Here is a 22,700-nt window from a genome sequence, read left to right on the forward strand (position 1 = left end):
TCAATTAGCAAGCCTGTGTCCCAATGTAGCTGCCCTGGTAACAATCGACAATAATAGCATAGTACATACAGTACATTTGGAAGTGGAAGTACAATAATGAATACTTCAGTTGGTGTTTTTTTTTACTTGGATTTGAACAAAAGTGGGGCACTGAGAAGCAGAGAATGAGATGTTCATATTACACTCCAGAAACATTAACAATATTTTTACTGATATTCTACTGATAAGAAGGTTGCGAGTTCAAATCCCACGTCCACCAAGCTGCCACTGCTGGGCCCCTGAACAAGGCTCTTAAGCTTCAATTGCTGAATAATATGAGATAAAAATGTAAGTTGATCTGAATAAGGCTGTCTGCCAAATGGATTGAATGTGAGTCTTCTTTTTTTTTTTTTTAATTTCTAGGGCATTAATTAATCTTTTATGCTTCTTGGTGCCTAAAGGTCCCTGTAATATTCATATTCATTATGGTAATCCTATTAGGAGGCCCAGGACATATGAAAAAGTGAGGCAGAGCAATATAGAAAGGGAAACACAAAAAGACAGACGATTCCTCGAATCCTGTTAATACACCCTGACTGGCTAGTGACTCCAGTCGTGGCTGAGTAATGATGCTCTTGCTTCCAAAAGACATAGCGCCAGAGCCAGAAAAAAAAAAAAAAAACATCTCTGCTTAGGACAAGCCAACTGGGTCACATGAGCCTGAAGCCAGTCCCAAAACGTGCCCAAAAATTCTGTCATTGAATTGATCATGGAGACATCTCCAGCCAATATCTCCATTCTGGCTGAGTTTACTGAGCAGCTTGATCTCGTCTAGACGTCCTTGTAACTTCCCCGTATTCTCTTATTTAAATATCAACAGCAATTATTGTAAATCCATCAGGTCACAGAAGAAAGCTATAAAGAGTTGAAATTCATAGCCATATGTCATATGAAACAACGTGGTACGTTTAGCACTTAAACGAGACGAGGTACTGTATATCTGTCGGTCCTTCTGTGTTATTCAAAGAGCCTTCTCCCTTCCTCCTTGGCAGAGACGTCGGATCCTGAAATCCTACAATCAGTGTCTACAAATAGAACCGTGGCTTTAAAACATTGCACAAGCTATAGTAGTTATGAAACCTCACATTTGTGTATGCGCGCACACTTCTTGGCATGAGCGCTAAGAAGCGTAGCGCTGACAACATGACCATATGGTCACACGGGTTAGTGGAACGCTGGTAAGTGGTGCATGAGTAGTTGAAGATGCCCTGGGGAGAGCAAACCACACGTTTGATGAAAGCCCATAGATCTGCTACCTCACAGAAGCAACATCTACGCTTTTCAATAACTCGCACATAACACGCTATCCGTTAAGGTGTTTGGGAGACTGCTTGTAATGTCAGAGACGGCAGTATCCCACGCAGGAGAGACGATCTCGGCCTGATCTGACCCACCGATGCTGGATTGGGTTCGACAGACGAACGTTCTGAGGTTTATTTTAACAGTCCAAATGTTTACCGCAGGGCCACACTTGGGTAAGAGCCAGTGTACACACAGGCATGAGTAACCACAAGAATTTGGGGATAAACAAACCCTCGGAGGCAGGAATCCACTAAGGATAACAAACCAACTCAGGGTTTTAAAAGTTATAAACATAATGCGCAATTGTTTTATTCCCAAGTGCTCTGCAGTGATTTTTTTGGTTAGATGTCAGTTTCGTTTTACAAGAGCTGCGATGTAAAGAGGCAGCCAAGAAAATATTCAAAATGCCTTGGATGGGTAAAGTGTTTTTTTCACAGAATCTGGCATTCTCAGAAAGAACTCGCAATACAAAACGCTCCATTTAGCTGCATGCAACTGCTGAATCTATCCGTAGTGTCACTGCTGAAGTGCAAAAGCTCAGTGGTTATCACTGCCGCTGCTGGTTGTGTTGCAGCAGTCAATGCTTTGTTCAGCTGAGAACTTCAGGTCTTTATTTTTATAATGTACTCTCCACTAATTTTGGGTAGCATGCAGATTTCCAGACCTCTCCAAAAGTATTGGAAAAGCAGCGCTTATTTTTATTCTTATTCCTGTTCCACAGTGAAGACATTTGCGTTTGAAATCAAAAGGAACATGAGATCAAAATTTCAGCTTTCATTTCCTCAGATGTGGATTTAGATGTCTTTAATAACTAAGAGCGTGGCACCTTTTAAGCTTTTTTAATTCTTCTGTTTTGTTCAGTATCGTATGTCTGTCATGTCACACTCCACAGTGGTGCTTAACGACTCGTATGAAAGTAGACACTTTTACAGAATTTGCAGTGTATTTCTTTTTACCTAGCCAACTAAGGGGAATAGAATTGAAGTAGAATATATAAAAATATATGACAAAAACAATGTTTATATCTTCAAAGTAAACATTGGTATAAAACCCAATTTTCACTTTCTGAGATGCCTCAAGTTCTTGTTCATAAGCCTGTGTTATGTGGTGTTATTTTCAAGCACTAAAATTCTGGGTAAGGTCACATCAACAGAGGTAAAAACAGCTCACACTGAAAGCCAACAGTGTCCTGAATATTTTTATATCAGACTTCCGCCCGATAAAAGAAGTCAGTTAGTTTATACTAATAGAAAACTTGTGATAAGTGGACGTAAAAAAAAGAAAAGAAAAGTCAGGAGCACTGCACAAGCATTGGGAATAGCTAATACAATTATGGATGTCCTTAAAAAAAAAAGAAACCACTGGTGTACTAACAAGCAGACATGGAACAGGTCGCCAAAGAAACAGGAGCTGTTGATGACGGAAAAAGTGCGAGAGCTGTGAAAAAATGATTTCATAAAGCATTTTTCTTTCATTTCCATCACCATGCATTAAATGTAGCAGGCAGCTGATTCCACTGACAGTGTATTTATACAGCATTTACATATTTTACTATAAAGCCTGTTTGAAGAGTACTGAAACAGACAGAACTGCATGTTGTCATCTAATCTTCTATGCAACTAATAACTTTCTTCACTGTCTTATTTGTAGCAGAGACCATCACAACTATCTACCACTACAACCAGTACAACTAGCTCTTCTGGACAATTTATGAACACAAAACATATGATTATAGTTTTTGTGAGGATTGTGATGTTTCTGCTGCAAATCAACCACCACAGTGACAGCCGAGATCTCCTGGCTGCTCGGTGTGTACATCGCGGAGGACATCGCATGGGCCCTTAACGTCATCTTTCAGCCAAAATACACAGAACTGGCCCCATGCTCTCTCCTGAATACATCCTTAATTCATTCTAGAGCATCATATTGAGAACACTGAGTAGCTGTGAGCTTTAAAAAAAAAAATCACTGGGGTTTACTCCATCGCCTCCAGAAACACTGCATCTGCAAAGCCCAGGCCTCCAGGACAAGCAGTTTTTTGCAAGCCTAACTGGCTACTCTATGTAAAATAAATAAATAAATAAATAAATAAATAAATAAATAAAACTTATTGCAAAAAGAAACAAACAACTAAACAAACAAATAAATAAATAATTACTTGCATTAAAATAAATAAATAAACTTGCAATATTACATAAAAATGTTACTTCAAATAAAAATAAACAAACTTATTGTAAAATAAATAAATAAATAAATAAATGTAAAAATAAGGTATTGTAAAAAATAACCAAATAAAATTAATGAATAAATAATTACTTCTTGTTTGAAAAAAAAACAATTATAAAACAAACAAACAAATAAAATTACATATTTTACAATAAATAAGCAAACAAACAAACAAATTAATTAATAAATAAATACTTCTTGTTTACAAAATTTGATTTAATGAAAACATGATTTAAGGGTTTAAGTCATTTTTATTTAACTGGCCAGCTTGTGTAATTTGCACGGACAAAAGACGTACAATCGATGGGCTTGTGTATGTATGTGTGGTTTGTGTTTATATTATGCACTCAATACGTTTTGAGAGAGTTTTTCATGAGTCTCTTGTTTTGTCCTGAGCAGTTCAACTGCACACTTCAGAAAAAACCTCCAGCTCCTACACATTTTTCCTGTTCCAGCATCTTTCAATCTGTATTTTCCATCAATGGTTTTATCTCTTCCATCTCTACACATTGTGGATGTCTGAGGAACTTGTCCAATATAAACTATAGCGAAAGTTATAACATTAACATTCACTGATGCTCATGAAGGCAACACAATGCATTCAGAGCCAGGGGGTGTAAACATTTGAACAGGATGATTGGTGTAAATTGTCACTATTTGTCATTTAGATAAATCATTATCAAGATTTTTTTTTTTTGAAAATCCCCCCCAGAAGCTACATAAGATGTTTAGATCAATCATCCTGTCCAAAAGTTTACACCCCCCCTTGATCCTCCAGGACTAACAAGAGACCCATAAAGAACTCTCACAAAACAGAACAACAGTTGATCCTCCAGGTAACAACACATGAGCATGTATAGACTTGTTTTTTTGTGTAAATTCATTTATTAAGACTATATATAAACATCTGTTTTGAGAAACTTATTCATGGGTGAAATAAAAAAATAGAAAAATGCTCTTTTTATCATCTCTCTTATTTGTTCAGCATATACTGCATTTTTCAGGTTTGTCTGGTAATCAATTTCTAGCTAATCATTTGTTCTTCCCAAAAACGGTCAGTCGGGCATGTGATGTGTTACATATTAGACAGACTCGCACATAGTAGTGCACTTTATAACGAAATATTATCTTTTTAACTGCATGTATGTTTAAAATGCTGCTACTCTGATAGCCTACAGTGAAAACATGCAGAAATTAGTGCTAACTAGGCAAAAATATCTATGTTTAGCTCATCTCTTGCACAGAATGCCACCCATGCTATCCTAATGAGGTTCCTATGTAGTTTTTGTAGTGTTCACTCCAGTGAATCTACTATATTTTATTTAATATAACAGCATGAGCGGCTGTGCTTTGCCGAGCAGATCTTACCCTGGTTGTTGTAGCGAACATGTACTTGTCTCGGAGCTGAAAGCTGTCCACTCTTTCCAGAATGATGTGTCGGTTTTCTTCGCTCTGGAAGAAGTCGGTGCTGCTGAGAATACTGGAGACACCCTGGGGTTCGTGCCTCTGGACCAGCACTGTGGTCGGGCTGTCGTACGGCTCGACTCCCCTAAGAGAACACACACGATTTTGTCAAATTACAACAGATGTTCAAAGACGATTGACAACAACAAGAAAGAAGGAAACAACATGAAGTACAAAAATGCACAGATTCTTCCCGCATGTCGAAGCTCCAGCTGTGAGAAACGGTTATGAGTCTTTTAGCACTTAACTCGATTTCCGCATGAACGTCTCCTAAAAGGTGCCTTGTTTAACAAACACGACACGCATCGCTTAACATCGGCTTATCTTTATTGGACAAATAGAAAGAACAATAAACATCATGGATGGAAGAAGTATGTGAAAACCTGGAGGACAATCTCCTCTAAATATGAAGTCGGGTGCTGCAATGAGCTCAGCTGATTGTGTGTGGGGGGGGGATCAGATTTTCGTTCTCTTCTGCTACATTTTCTAGAGCAATACTGAAATCTAACATACTCTAACCACAACTTAAGCCCAGTTTGTAAAGAATCATGCAACTTTTCCACTTTTCAGCTTTAATCATGACCATTTTTCTTTATTTTGTTCAGATTCACAAAAAGAAAGTAAAAAAGTTATATTCATGTTAAATAGGTATGCCTCTAATTCTAGAGAATTAGGAAGACACATTAGGATTGATATTAGAAGATTAGTGATCATGGTCATGCAGCCTGCCATCAAATGTGCAACAATTGTACAAATGTGTACAATTTTTACAGTAAATTATCAGCTCTGAAAAGGATCAAAACAGTGGAGTAATTTGAGCAACTCTCTGAGAGAGAGAGAGAGAGAGAGAGAGAGAGAGAGAGAGAGAGAGAGAGAGAGAGAGCGAGCGAGAGAGGGAGGGAGGGAGGAGAGGGAGAGAGAGTGAGAGCGAGAGAGCGCGAGAGAGAGAGAGAGAGAGAGAGAGAAAAGAAAGAAAATATTTTCTTTTATTGTTTCTATAATTTTACTATTTCTTTTTATCTTATACTTTTTTTATCATGATTATAAAGGTATAGGTTTTTCTTTGCTATTACTCCCCTTACTTGTGCTGCTGTGACAACTTGAATTTCCCATATGAAGGAATCATAAAAGTACACCTCACGAATTATAAGGGTTCACATACCTAGTTTTCTATTAATTACCTTTTTATCAGTTAGGAAAGACATCTGTATTATTCTGCATGCTGTAAGAAACTCTTAAAACTGGATTTATCCCCCCCTCCCTTTTTTTTTTTTTAAATACACTTCTCCACACACCACACAGACCCGATCTAAGGGCCATGACGCTCCCTGTGTAAATGATTCAGCACAGTAGGCTTACGGTTTGAGTCGTGGCTTCAGAGACCCTGGAGCCCTGAGATTTACTCTCTTGCTCCCTAGCACAAAGATCCTGCTTCCCTCCTATTGTAAACACGCCGGCTTGTTTGTTGCGTCTGGTTCTGACAGCTCCTAACAAACATATAAAATGTTTAGACTGAAGAGACAAGAACACAGACTACAGCTCCACCCGGGCTCCACCTGTTTCAGATTTAAACCCACACAAACCTGGGTGTGTGGAGCAGACATGAAACAGCACTTTTTAGAGCTGTTTAGTTAATTAGCCTGTGGTGGAGCTCTGGGCTAAAGCAAAGCTTCTCAAGGGATCAGTATTAAATCCAGAGAGTCCTAGAATGCAATAAGAAATTAAGAAATAAATAGTTAAGAAATAAAACATGATGACGCAGGTTGTATATAAGAAAGTAAGGAGGTGGTGTGAATTAATTATTTTCCTATAATAGTGCATCCTGAAATGATTTATTCCACTTATACCACAGCAATTTGCCAATATTTACAATTCCCTTCTTTAACGAAGTCTGGGTCATTTTCAACCATCCATTCAGCTCTCACCATCATGCAGCTACCACCAACCGTGGAGGATGACAACTATAACATGCTTCATCTGATACATGTGTGAAGTTCTGCCAACTCTCTGCCTCCTTTAGCATACCACGACTGGCACCTGTGACTGACAGACGAGAGACTCATGTGGTCCTTATGTGGTAGCCTAGTGGTTAAGGTGTTTGGCTACCAATCGGAAGGTTGTGAGTTCGATCCCTACGTCCACCAAGCTGCCACTGCTGGGCCCCTGAGCAAGGCCCTTAACCCTCAGTTGCTCAGTTGTATGAAATTGAGATAAAAATGTAAGTCGCTCTGGATAAGGGCGTCTGCTAAATGCTGTAAATGTAAAGCGTCATTGGGATACAAATTCTACTTTCCAGTCAACCCAGTGAACGCTTTTCTGCTGTTTTTGTGGAAGGTCTGTGAAACCTGTTTGTCCTTGCTATCACTTATGCTATATCAGCTATAACAGTCGCTCCATCACCAGCCTGTCTTTTTTTTCCTCCCTCTTGAAGTTAATAAGTCAAACATACAGCTCGTCATGTTACCATAAAACCAGAAAAGAACAAACTCCTCCATATTTCAAACTTGCACTGGAGACTCCTTCCCTCAATATTAAACAAAAAAGGTTTCACCATGTCAATATCAATCAGTTCCTTTTGGGTTTTTTTCAATCAGGCTTAAACTACGATCAACACAAACCGTACAAGTCCCCGTGAGTTGTAGTAAACGAGTTGTTAATGACACAGCTACAAAAAGTTATTTGTCCTGTAGTCAGGTCAGATTTATGCGTATCTGCTTTCAAGCATTATGAATAGTTCTAGATAAGACCTCTAAGCGTGTCTTCCGAGCAAGACGAAGGCTTAATCAGTGTACAGAGAGGACACTCATTAGCCACACTTCATTTTCCTAGGGTGCCTACTGACTGGATGCTACACTAGAGGACAAAATGGACCGAGTTCAGCCAAGCCTGAAGGCCATTAATCAGCCATTAATCAAAGATGCCTACTACTAACAAACTGAGCCACCAGCATCTTGCCTGAAACGCAGCGCACATAATCATCGACTTCCTCTCTGGCTCTTACTGCAGGTCATTTTCACTCCCTGGTGAACAGTCTGGATACGAATAACACTGGTGTTCACAAAACAGTGTTTGCTACCCAGTCATTTGCTGTGCTAAATAGTAAACAATGTGAGCTTCCTTAGCAAACTCTAAATAGCAAGTACTGACAAATAAATGAAGGAAAATAAATCTTTCTCCATGTTCACCCCATTCTTTACAGAGGTTTACACGATACTCGATAGGCATCACACTATACAAGTTTGAGACTCGGCTGACAGCTAAATAAGAATGATCTAATTTCTATTTTCATATCATTTCTATACAAAGTTCCTGTTATATCACTTATGTTATAGCAGCTATAAAGAACCTGTGTTTATTTTTTCTCTATCTTGAAATTACAAGACAAAACAAAAAAGGACAAAGTCCACTGTGTCCTGTGTGTCTTAGCTTTTAAGACTGCCATTGACAAAAGCAGAACCCATTGGCATCGTTCTCACGGCTGCATTAGGAAGCTGTATCTTTCGCATGGAAACAGAGCGATCACGTCACACACACTCCACTGCTAACTTATGAACAAATTCGAAATGCTTGGAAGTGTTACGAAAAGTGAAATCTATGAACATCGATAGAATCGATGATCTATCACTGGCTGTTTCACCTCAATGTAATTCTTAAAACTATGAACGATAAGCACAGCAGTAAATGTAGTTTTATATCATGTATTCATTTGCACCTCTGATACCAAGATATTCAAAGAAAGTCCACACCCACAGTGCCTGATGGACAAACTCTTTGAGAATGATCCGAGAGTGAGTGTCTTATGGTAAACACCAGCACTACTTAATCAGTCATTGATCTTACCAGAAGTAGGACTTGACATGTTCTTGAATCAGCACCCATGTTTCTCCAAAGTCATCTGACTTCCACAGCTTTCAGAAGAAAAAAAAAGGGAAGCAGTTAAAAAAAAAAAAAAAAAAAAAAAAAAGGTTTATGAGATTTCAAGCCTAGCTGATGACTCATTATACAGCATATTCAGACTGAAACTTTTCTCTAAAGGCTTTAATCTGATGAATCACCACGCATATTGGACAAGTGCCACTGGCCCAAGATTTGCAATATAACGTTTTAATGCAAAGTTTATTCCCTACTGAGTCAGAACACTAAAAATAACTATTCAGCATGGTAAAGAAAAAAAGCAGCTATTTCACATTAAAGAAAGAATCCATACTTTCATATTCAACAAAGCAAAACAAACCATAAAAACCAGTGGCATTTCACTCAAGCATGTCTAAATCTAATTTTTTTTTTTTTTTTAACAAACCTGCTTATTAGGGTGAGAACCATCATAACCCAGGACCAGGTTTGGCTTCTTGCTGTGTAGGAGCAGGTCTGTGGGTTTGAAGGGGATGGAGAATCCTTGGACGCTCTTGCAGAAGTCAAAGGTGTTCCAAAGATAGCTGTTTTTGGTGTCTGCGAAAAGGTACTGAGGATGACATGGATGAGCAGAACAGAAACAGAAAAGCCAATTAGCATTTCATATAATTTAATTCATTCATTCATTCATCTTCAGTAACTGCTTTATCCTGGTCAGGGTACTTGTGGATCCACCTTCATGTCTCCATTAGTGAAGAGTAACTAGAACTGCTCAGACATGTTAAATGCAGAATAAATTTTCTTATAAAACAGTTGCACTTTTTTGACAATGTAGTATAAAGTAATAGAAGGGGAGATATTTAAAACCACATTAGACATTCAAATGTGGATGGGCTTCATTTTGAGTCTGGTTCCTCTCAAGGTTTCTTCCTCATATCATCTCACCACTAATCATCTCTCTGGCTTGCTCTTCAGTGATAAAATAATAAAATTTTAAATATTGATCCTAAATTTATAGATTTCTTCCTTTAAAGCTGTTTTATCATTTATCATTAGCTGTTAAGCACCATTAAAAATAATATATAAATCTATAATATTTATAATATATAATTATAAATCGAATCCAGGAAGCACAGGGCAACATGCACATTCACTTTCAAGGTGCAAAAACACTTTACTTTCACAACACATGTGCATGTGCACAGCTGCTACATGAGCACCACTGTTCACATCCTCACTTGGAGGATTAAACGCCGTTTCCTCTAAACAGCACGTTGGAGCCTAAACATCCCTGCCCATCTGGTTTCCAAGTCGAGTTGTACTCTATGATTAGCGATTTCACACACAGCAACATTAAACAAACTGGTGAGAACTTTTTGCTGTTGATGTGACTGTTGTTCAAATTTTAGTCAAAGTTTATCAACTAAATTTTCAGTAAATCTAGTATCAGAAGGTTTTTTTAATAGCAATTAGAACATTGCATAATTATGCTATTTGAGACAGGAGGACATGCTGTTTACTGCCTCCACTGTTTACACCATGTTTGCACAATGCAGCCATCTTGCATCCATGTACACATACGTGTAGTTAACAGCAAGTACAAATCAGATTTTATACACTCTTTTACAACTAGGGGTAATTCGGTGTAGCTAGGGCACCTGCTGTCATACTTTTGGGATGTCAGCGGAAACCAAACGACCCAAAGGAAACCAGAGGACCCAGAGGAAACCAGAGGACCCAGAGGAAACCAAAAGAACCCAGAGGATACCAAAAGACCCATAGGAAACCAAAGGACCCAGAGGAAACCAGAGCACCCAGAGGAAACCAAAGGACCCAGAGGAAACCAGAAGACCCAGAGGAAACCAAAGGACCCAGAGGAAACCAAAGGACCCAGAGGAAACCACAGGACCCTGAGGAAACCAAAGGACCCTGAGGACCCTCCTACAGGACACTTGTCATACGTAAAGGTTAAAACTTAAACTTTTACAGCTGCTAATTATGGCCCTGCAAGAACAGCACAGAAATATATATGAATTCTGTGGATGGTTCCACCATAGAGATTGCTTTAAGACTGCAATTGCCATGAATAGTAAATCAGTGAACACAGATCAAGTAGAATGAATTTCCTGGTTAAAAAATTGCACTTCTTTAACTTTTTAATACACAGAGTTATTAAAGAGAATTATTTACAATTTTAATGGGCTTGCTTTACAGTCTTATGGCTTGCCATCATCACCTCTGGCTTGTTCTTCGTGGCTAAATTTAAAAGGTATAATTTATATCCTGAGTGTATGTACTTCTGTAAAGCTGCTGGGTGACAACATCCATTGTTAAAGGTGCTAGACAAATTGAACTGAATTGAATTAAATGCCTAATACCAGTCAGGGTATCTCATTCTCTAATGCAGTTCTCAAAGTGTTCGAAGCCAGAGAGCAACTTAAGAGGAAGACAATTCTGCACGTTCCCTCTAGAAACCAGCTATTTAAATATAATTTAAATGTGTACAATAATATTATGGATACTTGATATAGCCGCCGAGCTTGATGTTCTTGAAATTAGGGAGACAGAAGACATTTTTACTAAAATTGTCATTAGGTGTAAACTGACACAAATTATGTACAGAGTTACAAGCTATTGGAATATTAAATATAATTCAGGTTGTTAGCCAAAAATGCTCAAATGAACTATTCGCAATTCTTAATACAGCTAGTCCCCGAGTTACAAAGGAGATGTGTTCCGAAGACCCCGTCGTAAGGAGAAATTATCGCAAGTCGAACCATGACCTAGCCAAGCCAGAAGTCTTAAAGAATGGTGACCAGAATGGGGTAGTATACTGTAATTTGCTATCTGGCTAATTCTATCCAATAGAAAGTTTGTATATAACAATGGTTGTAACCCTAAAATAAAACCGCTAAAGCTACCTATCATACATACGTTGAAATATCGTATCATACTGTACCAAGATTCTGTCTGATGTCTGCGTACTTGAAAAACGTTAGGTTGTTGATGGCTACATTAACTTAGTTGGAGAAGGAAAATAAAGCATGCTTTAACACTGAGACAACTGACTCTGAGGCGAGACATCTCACAAGGCAGCAAAGCGGGAACCCAAACATGTATCGCATTCGCTGCTACGATTGCCTGACGCGCGAAATTTAAATTATTGTCCATAACCCGTAACTCGTGGAGTGTCTGTATAATATTTCAATATTATATTAAAGTTATAACTAGTATATTCATATCACCCAGTACTACAGTCATTTAATATAATCATTTATATCACCATATCAGCCATTGTTTTGTATCCATATGCCATATTTTTCTTTTTTGTTGTTTTTATTTATTTTTCCTTGTACAGCTAATTCCATTTTATTCCATCTTATTTTATATTACATTTAAATCCAACTTTTGTCTTTTCTTTATAACACAGACACAGTTGTAAAAAGGCATTTCACTGCGTGTCATGTGGTGTATGTTCGTGTATAGAACATGAACTTGAACAGAACATATAACATGTAACGTAATAAGCTCAGTCCACAAATAAGACAATCTTAATGTAAACACAAGAGATACTGGTCCTTTAGAAGTAATTATGTGGCTGTAATTCTCCCTCTGGCTCATTCTGTATCTGTGACCCTCGATCCTGTTAGTAGCGGAACAACTTTCACTCCAGTACAAGAGCTTTGGAGGATGAACCGAGTCAGAAAAACAAAGAACAAAAAGATCCAGGAAGAGAAAAGGAGTAAAACACATTACTCACTGATGATTTAAAACACATACTTTCAGAGGGAGGTAAACCCGAGCTGCTATAAAAAGACCTATTCATGAACAGTCATGTCTTTGTCTTTAGGGATATTGTTTTTTTTTTTATCTTAGAATTGAATGAGGCAATTTTTTTTAATAAATAAATAACAACACTGCAAGCTTGGGTTACTCATTTGGTTCACAGTCATGTGTTATTCTGATTATCTAGGGAAATTTGTCAAGACAAAAGTGGACAGCTGTCCTAATGCTGTAGCGCTAGTACTGCACACCATCATTAGCTTTCCTCCTGCCTTAACTTAAAGTCTGTTCCCGGTCTGGTTTGGGACTCTGTGGCCTGTGGAGCTGCACTGCAGAAACATTGAGAAGAGCAGCACTTCAATTCCCAGGTGTCTGCAACAGTCAACTCCTCCCTGAAGCTGGCAATTATGTTGGGTGCCAAGGGCGACGGCTACGGGCAAGGCAAGGCCTATTAGTCATGCTGTCGCACTGAGTCTCATGAGAACTTCCCCCATGCCCAAAACCAGCTTCTCCACACACACACTAAACAAAAGATAGGCCACAGCAGCACATCCGCACATCAAAACAACCTTAACCGACCTCACTCTTTAGTGCTTTAAAGCCCATGCATGAGATTTGAGGGAACGCAGTAGTAGATACTCACACGTCTGTTATCAGCAGGGCTGTGGTAGAACTGCGAGATCACCTGCTGGCTGGTCTCCTTCCCTCTAGGCAGGACAAACTTATCTGATATATGGATGAAGGTGGTTCCGTAATCATACGACAAATAAACCTGTGAGAAAGGTGTTAAAACAGCAATGAATTATAGCAAAAAAACATTAGATGTATTAACACACAAATCCTGCTTTATCGATCAACATGACTACTAATAAGACGTAAAAACTTACGAACTTATATTCAACCAAAATTCTGTGTAAAAATCTGTACATTTTTATAATATCAAATTCACAACAATTTACACCCTGGATGCTGCACTATAAGCCTAAAATAACAACACCTTTTTAAATGCATGCAATCAGTGGGACATTTTTTGTAAAATCTCTGTACATCATCTATGGCAGGAGTCTTCTAATTGGCCAATAAGAAATAAACAAAATATGACTAATTCAGGGAGAGAAATGATTATTTTTCTACAACAGCACATTCCAATAACTTTTACCTCTCGAGTTAATTTTCTCGTAACAAAAAATATGGGCGTATTGAGAGAATTTTTTTTATTTTTTTTTTTTTTTACAATAACAACCTGCACAAAAGAAATGTTTCTTCCTGTACGTAACAATGATTATTTTATTGTACAGCAATATGTGATGTGGTAGTTCTAATGTCATGAAAGCTAAACACGAGGATTTCTCTGCTCTCATTACAGCAAGCTTTATATTCATGCTGCATTTTGTTCCCATTTTCCGTCTCCTTCTTTTGTGTGAAGACAATTACCAAGTCGAAACACGTTTCTCAAATTTCCCTTCCTGCCTCAGCATTAGTTTTAAATCAGAGAATATCTTATTCTGTTAATACAAATACAAACTTCAATCAAGAACTCAACAGAAATATTCTGGTAAACTGAAACTACTGGCAACTTTCCCAACTTTCTTGCTCAGGCTTACAAACAAAACCTGGTCAAAATGTTCACTCTTTTAAACTCCAGGCTTTTGTACGTGTGCCATCAGATTCTTTCTGGAAAGTGATTATGCTCAAATGACACCAATGGCGTACCGGGAATTGGACATAAAAACCTCACCTCAGCCTCAAGGCCTTGATTCAACACCAATTCAGGCTAACCGTAAACGCTGGAGCTGGTACAGGGTTCTGGTTTCACGGTTAGTTGGGCAGTAACCTCAACTTAGACTTCTTTTTTCTCTCTCCTTCATGTGATCAATCCTGGGAATTTAGACTAATAATATTCCTTGGAAGTTCTAATCAAACTGGAATAGTTTTAGTAATGCAATTACTTTCAATAACGTACTAAAATTGTTATTAAATAACAATGCATTAGGAATTTTGGAAATATCTCCAGGTTCTACAGGTACCAGTAACTGCAGAAAAAGAGGGTTTGCTATTTTTCTTCAGTATAAAGATACTCCAGGAAATACGCCTTCTTATCTAGGCTTATCTAAGTTCCCAGCACATGTATAATCTACTTTATAGATGTGTTATGGTCATGGACCTACTAATGATTAATCCATCCATCCATCCATCCATCCATCCCATCTTGCAGAGGGTCACAGGGGACCTTGAGTGTATTCCAGGGGACTTAGATGCTAATCAGCCTACAGTGCTGATGGACTTGGGGGGAGGAAACTAAAATACCCAGAGGAAATGTGAAACTTCACACACACACACACACACGGCAGAGACAGGAATCGAAACCCCACCCCGGAATGCAAAGCATAAGTGCTAACCACGTGCCACCGTGCCTCCCCTTACTGATCATAAGTGATAAATGCAACATCAAGTCCTTCAACAAAAAGTTATCAGGCATTTATCCAGTGTGAACTGATCATGCCCTCCGGTATGTAAAGTAAGTAGGTAATGTTTACTTACTATAAATATATATATATATATATATATATATATATATATATATATATATATATATATATATATATATATAAAGATCAGCAGACCTGATATCTTTGTTCTTGTTATATTTACAATGTTGTGCACAAAGACACTGATCGAAAGATAACTCCTTCTGCTCATTTTCACCACCAGCTTGAGGGTAGATTATTGGCATGGTGATATGAAACCGTGATAACATTGCGATATAACTGTCACAGGCTATGTAAACCTCTAGCCTTTAAACAGAACATACTGTAACACTTCAGGTGGTGAGGATGGAAAAAACGGCAGCACAGCACGTGGTAGTCCTGAGGTGCAAACTTTCTGCTGATTGTTCAGACAGACTTTAACAAAGGCAGAATATGTTTTCATGAGGAGAATATGCAGCTCAGCAGCACTGTGTGATTTCCTGTTACACAAAAATAATTCAGAGTGTCTGCAGACAAACAGGTGAAGAAGAACAGCCTGGGAATTCATGAGAAAGGAGGACATTATGGCGCTTGAAATGAGCTTCTCCAGCATAGTAAGGAACCCGGCTTGCTAAACAAGCCTCGTTTATCAAGCTGGATAGAGAAAAAATTATTAGTAAATCATTTTAGGAAAACATTCGTTTCCTACGAAAGCTCTGTAGTAGTTTGAGTAAATTTATGTATAAGGACACTCACAAAACTTTAAGTCATGAGTCAACTTTAGCATGAGTTACTTCTGTTTATTGTATACAATTGTATACATGGTCAAATTAAACCTTTTTTTTTTTTTTACCAGAACTCTGGCTTAAGTAAAAATCTCTCTTGCCTTTTATGAAGCCTTGTGGGTGTCACCACATGTAAATGCACTTTATATTTATGGGTAATTGGTCATTATTGCCTCCGCCTTGTGTGTGTGGAGTTTGCATGTTCTCCCCGTGCCTCGGGGGTTTCCTCCGGGTACTCCGGTTTCTTCCCCCGGTCCAAAGACATGCATGTTAGGTTGATTGGCATCTCTGGAAAATTGTCCGTAGTGTGTGATTGCGTGAGTGAATGAGTGTGTGTGTGTGCCCTGCGATGGGTTGGCACTCCGTCCAGGGTGTATCCTGCCTTGATGCCCGATGACCCCTGAGATAGGCACAGGCTCCCCGTGACCCGAGGTAGTTCGGATAAGCGGTAGAAGATGAATGAATGAATGAATGAATGAATGAATGAATGAATGAATGGTCATTATTAATGTCCACACAAGAACAAAAAAATTTGTGATACTAAAATTTCTGCAAATCTGCCTTCGTTCTTCTTTTCGTTCACTCAGCCTATGAAAAACATTTGCACACAATGTGACTTAAGAAAAGAATTAACAAGGTCCAATGTATTTAACATTCAACATAACTTCTGTTACATTTATGGCCTTTGGCAGATGCCCTTATACAGAGAGACTTACATTTGATCTCATCAGGGGTTAAGGGCCTTGCTCAGGAGCCCCGCAGTGACAGCTAGGTGAAGCTGGAATTCGAACTCACAATCTTTTGATTGGTAACTATTGATCCAACACCTTAACCACTAGGTTACCACATCCCCACAATCCACAATCCAAAAGGTGTTCATGCCAATGTGCAAATTCTGTGTGCCTTCTCCTTTAAAACTGTAAATAACTGGCAACGTTGCATTTTTAAGTAATGAATAAACTGTTAAACAGCAGCATCTGTCACAATGGCTCCTGCTGGGTTTAAAACGGCTTCCAAGCCATGCCAGACAACCTGGCTTTTTGTCAACTTCATAGAAAAAAATGCCAAGTAGTGTAGACAAAGTGTGGTTTCTACAGGACAGCGACTGACCTGAGAGACCTCTACAATCTGATATGAAAAGCTGCAGCCCAAGTTCTCTCACCACTCCACTGTATTGCCGTTATTGACGTAAATAAGTCATAACCTGGGTAGTAGAAGTGCAGGACTGAGGGAGTCACTCCACTGAAGAGTACTCACAGGAAATGTCAGGACACTTGATGTCAGTTTTGAACACATTCCCACACTCACCGAGCTGCTCTTGGGGTCGGTGGCTCCAACACTGTCTCTTGCCAACGCTACGATGACGTTACTCTTCTCTCCGGCCCAGTGCACAACCATCTGGTTATGAGAGTCATTCAAGTTGGCCTGTAAATAGAAAAACAACCATCACTGGGTAAATGAAAAATCAAGTCAAACACATCCTAGACATTAAACTGTGTATATAGAGAACATTTCATTAGCTACACTATTTACTTAATCAGCTGTGATCAGTAATGGATCTTTGGCCACTTAATACATGTCTAGTGATCTGAGAAAACCCAGTGGATGGTGCGATGTCTAAAAAAAAAAATACATAAAAATTAGGTTTTTTTTCCTAAGATTTTCAGTCCATTTAATAAAAATGTATTGATCTGCCTATAATACAAAATTGCACCATGTGAATGGTTTTTCCACAAAGGAACTGACATCATACAGTAATTTCAACAGACATGGATATTAAAGGTAAACAGGTCAGTTCTGTCTGCTATTACTAAAATATTTGAGGAACATAATACACTGTTGCAGAAACAACACTATTGAAGCCTGTGTCTCACACGTTCAACTAAAAAAAGCCTAAAAAGAAGAGGTTGATTTATGTACATACAGTCCTCGGTCATGTTATACACATACTCAAATTGACTGTTTAAAAATATACAATAAAAAAAGAGCGTAACTTAAGCCATTAGCTAGCTAACTACATTTAAAGCTGCTGTAATGCTGCATTTGATTTACAGTACAAGTCACAACATCAAGCCAAACATGACATAACTACAAGCTTACAAATCTACAAAGGATTTGATTTATTCAGTGCAGCATGTTAACGTTTTGAAGCTAGCCGATTAATTAGCAAAGTGATGGATAATGTTTCTCAAAATTGTACCCATGGGTCCGAAAACTGGTGCTAGGCCCCTGATGAAGCATTACAGAACCATAATTAATAAAATGAGTAAAACTGGGAGTCGATTGTTTCCAAGATGGAAAAAATTCTTGTGAAGACAATGAAGCTGAACAGCAAATAAGCAAATATTTCTCATTAAGATATTACAATAACTCACTCACTCATCTTCTACCGCTTATCTGAACTACCTCGGGTCACGGGGAGCCGGTGCCTATCTCAGGCGTCATCGGGCATCAAGGCAGGATACACCCTGGACGGAGTGCCAACCCATCACAGGGCACACACATTCACTCACGCACTCACACACTATGGACAATTTTCCAGAGATGCCAATCAACCTACCATGCATGTCTTTGGACCGGGGGAGAAAACCGGAGTACCCGGAGGAAACCCCCGAGGCACGGGGAGAACATGCAAACTCCACACACACAAGGCGGAGGCGGGAATCGAACCCCCAACCCTGGAGGTGTTAGGCGAACGTGCTAACCACTAAGCCACCGTGCCCCCCGATATTACACTAATTTAGGATGAATTTTAGTGATATATTGTGTTATATTATTTAGTGATAATGTAACGTTATCTTCAGCTTCAGTCCTGGAGTGTGATATCTCTTCGAGGCTTTTCTGGCCATTAGCTTCAGAATCTTGAAAGCTGAAAAATGACTGGCTCTCTACAATTCAGTCAATTCAGTCTACAAAAGGAAAAGCAAACATACAGGATGTATAAAGGTCTGAGGTTGGTTGTCCAACGTGTCTGTCAAAATGCCTTTATCTGTGAAAGTGGGAAACTTTCAATCATGTTTATTGATGAAACAGTCCAGTCACCACAGACCAGGATGCTTTAAGTCTGATGTTTGAATTCTTGACTCTGCTTAACTCAGTTGGATCTAGATTCTTGTATTATTCAGTACTGCTGACTCTGTAGGGTAGCTTTGGACTATTGGTCTATGTTAATAAGGCCACGTTCACACTGCAGGTAAAAGTGGCCCAAATCAAAATCCAAATTTTTTTGGGGTCAAGTGAGCAGGTCAGACTTCTTCAGGAGTAGTGTGAACACTCAAATCTAGCCCAGATCTGATTTTTTCAAATCAGATTAGACCACTTCCATATGTGGTCCTGAATCAGACCCAAATCTGATTTTTTCCAATGTGGCCGCAGTGTGAACAACCAAGGCGGATTTGATGTGACTTTTACGTCAATCTACATCGACATTCGTCACAATTATGCGCTGGCGAGTACGCACACAAATGTGACTACGCCTACAAAATGGATCAAATAATCAAAAGTTGCTCTCGACATCCGAAAATTTTCAAAACACTGCATCTCTGTGCTGCCATTACACAAACGTTTAAGAAAGAAAAGCGAAAATGCTTACTTCCTCCATAACCTCGCCAACTTTAGCGCAACGGCGTGCTGCGTGTGACGTCATTGTTAATGTTCGTTTCGTAACGTGCGGGTCAGTTCGAAACAGCAAACAGTTCACACTGGTATCTGATATAGGCCACATTTTAAAAGGTAATGTGAACAGCCAAACAAAAAAATCAGATCTGAGCAAAATATCCGAATCTAACTGATCGATGGTAGCTCACAAATCATAATGTTGTGTACCCTCTCAGCATTGTGTGTTTGTAGGCATCTCTGTTAAAATTAGAAACAGCGATTGCAAGCTAGTCAACCAGATTTGCTAATTAAGCATTATCTGTTAGCAAGAAATAAGCTATAATGTTCCCAACACATATTTTTTCCTCCATCAACAAATCATCACTAAGATATTTGCATGTCTGTGGTAATTTTTTTGTCAAACCTGGCCAAAGACAATGAAATGATAAAGTTAAATTTAGCGACTATATGAACTAGCCACTGTAGATTCCGGGAAGCAGGTAAACAAATCATTCCAGTGTTTGTCTTTGTTTCATTTTCTACAAAACTCTTACAGCTAAAATCAACCCAAAACTCTCTTTTTCATCTGGCCCTCCTCGCCTGTTCAGTATAAGTAAACGTAACCTAAGCGCACTATTATAAATGCTAAATGGGAAAAATAGCCTCTCCCAGCTGTTCTCCTCAACACCTGCTGCGACTGCTCCTGTTGCTGCAATGCAGGTGTGTATCTGATATATTAGACCCAATTCCCTCCTCTCAGCCAACCAACTTTACACGTGAAGATTTCACACAGCACAAACAAGCCTCAGCCTAGACAAAATAGACACAAGCAGGCACAACAAAACCCAAGTGGCTGAGAGCGTGAGAGAGAGAAAGAGAGAGAGAAATGTGTCAGCATTTCAATTTTGAATTCTGAGCTGCGAAGCCTTTCTCATCTTTAATTCAGGACCCTGACGGGGTATGGGCTTTTCAGATGATAGCTCTTCTGATGCTCCATTAAAGTGAAATATAACAAATCAGCTGCATTTCCCCTTTTGGAGCACAAGCTTATTTCCCTGTATTCTATTTCAAATGCAAATTCTTCAAAAAAAAAAAAAAACATACTAGGTTTTAATATCAAAGCCAAAAAATGTCATTACATATCTGGTTTTCATTCAAATATTGTATAAAAACTGGGGGTTTAATTGGGTTTAAGTCCAAATTTGAGGTCAAAGAGTCACATGAGCCTATAACAAATCCCCACAGCTTTAAATGCAATGCCTAAACAAAACTGTAGATCTGAACAACTTACTGAGAAAGAACAGTTGTGAAGCTTGGTATACAGAAATGAAATTTTTAATTGTAGATTCATATCCTTAATATTTACAGTGCCTTGCAAAAGTATTCATACCCACTGAACTTTTTCACATTTTGACACGTTACAACCACAAACAAAAATGTATTTTATTAGGATTTTATGTGATAGACCAACACAAAGTGGCACATAATTGTGAAGTGGAAGGAAAATGAGAAATGGTGTCCAAATTTTTTTTGCAAATAAATATCTGAAAGGTGTGGTGTGCATTTGTATTTAGCCCCACTGAGAACTTTGTAGAATCACCTTTCGCTCCAATTACAGCTGCAAGTCTTTTGAGGTATGTCTCTACCAGCTTTGCACATTTAGAGAGTGAAACCTTTGCACATTCTTCCTTGCAAAATAGCTCAAGCTCAGTCAGATTGGATGGCGAGCGTCTGTGAACAGCGATTTTCAAGTCTCGCCACAGATTCTCAATTGGATTTGAGAATTTATAATCTTCATTTATAATCTTCATTCCACTTCACAATTATGTGCCACTTTCTTTCGGTCTATTTCATAAAATGCCAATAAAATACATTTTTCTTTGTGGTTGTAACATGTCAAAATGCGGAAAAGTTCAGCGGGTATAAATACTTTTGCAAGGCACTGTATACACGTCTACCATGGCATACATCTATACTGCATTAGCGCCTCTAGCACAGCTCGACTTGACTCACCATCCATCAAGATACAAGGAAGTCATGCGACGTTTCTCTGAACTGGCACTCAGATTTCCACCTCTCTATGAACAGCTCAATCACTGGCTGTCTGCAGACTAAAACCCAAAGCCTCTTCACCAAACACATTCAAGCTTATTAGTCTGTTTATCAAGTTTTAAAAAAGGGAAATAAAATTCATACTTTTGCATTATTTGCTACTGATTTGTATTCCAAATATACATTAATCTAACCAAACTGCAGCAAAAACATTCTCATAATACTTCATTCACGGGTCAGAAATATCATGTTGGAAAAAAGTAAACAATCCTTTTTTTGTAATCTAATGTTACAGGGTTTTAACGAGTCACTCTGGTCAGGATGCGATTCAATTTGATTCGATTCGAATTCACAATAGCCGCTACATGATTTAATTCAATTCAACAAATATTATGAACAAAAATCTCATTATGTTTTTAAATTTCATGACTGAAGAGAGTCTTTTTATTAATTCCTGTCATTTTTGTCTGTATAAAAACTAAAAAACAAAAAATGACAAAACATGTTTATTCAATGTTTAAAATCATAAAAAAAAAAAATAAATAATAACAAAAAATAACAAAATTTACTGCAACTTTTTAGATAATTTTTTCTACAATTTTATTGAACAAACCTTTAAGTCTCTAACCTAAGGAAAATGATCGAACGAGAGAGGAAGAGTATTTCCTATAATGCTCGTCACTTCAACCGGTTACGTCAGTTTACCTCAGCAGATGATTTCAGGTAACGGTGCACAAAAGAACACAATCATGTGACCAGCACATGTTCTCTACATATTTGAACTCTACAGGATGCACAGCTTGGAAGTTCTGGTGTTCAAACTCTATATGCATAATTAACAGAATGCTGATTTCCACCATGCACACACACATTTTTTGTATGTCAATGTCTCGATACACTGTCATATAATCAAACTGAGAAAATGCTGCATATTGTATATGAAAGCAAGCTTATAGGAGCACTAAACATATTTTGGTTGCTGTACTTACAAGCTGTACAAACTCCTCCAAAATGTGCTTAAGCTTTAGATGCTATTCTTTTGTACTAGTGTGAGAATTCTTGTTTTCCTTTATTTTGTTTTGAATAGAGACTACAAAGAACTCTGGATACGGATTTTTAACCAAATGTTGTA

At 38.3% G+C, this 22,700-nt stretch overlaps 1 protein-coding gene across 4 annotated transcripts in view; it reads right to left on the reverse strand.

Annotated features, from left to right (window-relative positions):
• The window catches only part of sorl1 (sortilin-related receptor, L(DLR class) A repeats containing), a 68,830-nt gene that overhangs the window by 38,305 nt on the left and 7,825 nt on the right, over positions 1–22,700 (reverse strand). For all 4 annotated transcript variants that reach the window (XM_060887623.1, XM_060887621.1, XM_060887622.1 and 1 more), the window contains exons 2-6: positions 17,228–17,344; positions 13,310–13,438; positions 9,332–9,493; positions 8,872–8,939; positions 4,936–5,116 (exon numbers count right to left, since the gene is read on the reverse strand). In XM_060887623.1, the coding sequence (XP_060743606.1) occupies positions 4,936–5,116; positions 8,872–8,939; positions 9,332–9,493; positions 13,310–13,438; positions 17,228–17,344 (657 nt within the window). The remainder of the gene's footprint in view (positions 1–4,935; positions 5,117–8,871; positions 8,940–9,331; positions 9,494–13,309; positions 13,439–17,227; positions 17,345–22,700) is intronic.

The sequence above is a fragment of the Tachysurus vachellii genome, chromosome 15 (genome assembly GCF_030014155.1).
Source record: "Tachysurus vachellii isolate PV-2020 chromosome 15, HZAU_Pvac_v1, whole genome shotgun sequence".
In the NCBI taxonomy this organism is placed as follows: domain Eukaryota; kingdom Metazoa; phylum Chordata; class Actinopteri; order Siluriformes; family Bagridae; genus Tachysurus; species Tachysurus vachellii.